This window comes from Penaeus monodon, chromosome 24 (genome assembly GCF_015228065.2).
Source record: "Penaeus monodon isolate SGIC_2016 chromosome 24, NSTDA_Pmon_1, whole genome shotgun sequence".
In the NCBI taxonomy this organism is placed as follows: Eukaryota; Metazoa; Arthropoda; class Malacostraca; order Decapoda; family Penaeidae; genus Penaeus; species Penaeus monodon.
This window is the reverse complement of record NC_051409.1, coordinates 13,994,891-13,995,620: the sequence shown is the minus strand read 5'-3', so window position 1 is coordinate 13,995,620 and position 730 is coordinate 13,994,891. Positions and strand designations below refer to the sequence as shown.

The window sequence follows — 730 nt, the reverse complement described above, 5'->3', positions numbered from 1 at the left end:
TTGATGGGGAGCTTCAGGATCTCTATCAGCAGCTCCTTGAAAAAACAATGTGTTTCCTACGGACTGTGAATGAGTTGTGTGATGCCAACAAAGAAAAACCTTCTGGTAAGCATATATGTTAACCTGTTAAATTTGCTAACTTAAGTATTCCCATAAAAAATGTCTTTTCATTGTTAAAGGAGCATGGTTGTATACATATAAATATGTATATGTCTGGCTGGTAGGGCAAGATGCAGATGTATGGAGTAATGAATTTGAGAGGAATTAAAAATTGTCTTTCCTGATATATAAAATGTGCTTTATGGTGAAAAACAGGGTGAATAAGGTATAAACATCACTTATTGTTTTCGTTCACAACAGTTTTCCCCCCTTATGTAAACTAAGACACAAGATCTGAGTATCACTATTTCATTAATTGTGGGGTTCAGTTAATATCCTACAAGAAAGCCTATGTACCTTATTAAAATGTACATATAGGTAACTTGCATTCTAATAATGAAATATGTAAGTAAGAAGACTCTGCTAACATTTATCTACTTTCCTATTCTGAAGGTAAATTCTGGAGTTCCTTACAACGGAAAGTAATCTCCGTGTTAGATGGAATCAATGCAGTTCTACCTCCAAGCATGTTGTTAAAGGTTGTAGATGGCCTGATGAAATCACCCTTGCTCCAAGCTGAGTCAGTTGCATGCAACTCCATTGATGTTTCTGTTGCAAGCATTCCCCCTTC

At 35.9% G+C, this 730-nt stretch overlaps 1 protein-coding gene across 1 annotated transcript in view; it reads left to right on the top strand.

Moving 5' to 3' along the window:
• LOC119588605 (HEAT repeat-containing protein 1-like) overlaps positions 1–730 on the top strand; it is a gene marked incomplete in the record, with an annotated part of 28,625 nt that overhangs the window by 21,883 nt on the left and 6,012 nt on the right. The window contains 2 exon segments of the mRNA XM_037937247.1: positions 1–105; positions 553–704. The exon segment at positions 1–105 is cut by the window's left edge and continues 20 nt beyond it. Of these exon segments, the coding sequence (XP_037793175.1) occupies positions 1–105; positions 553–704 (257 nt within the window).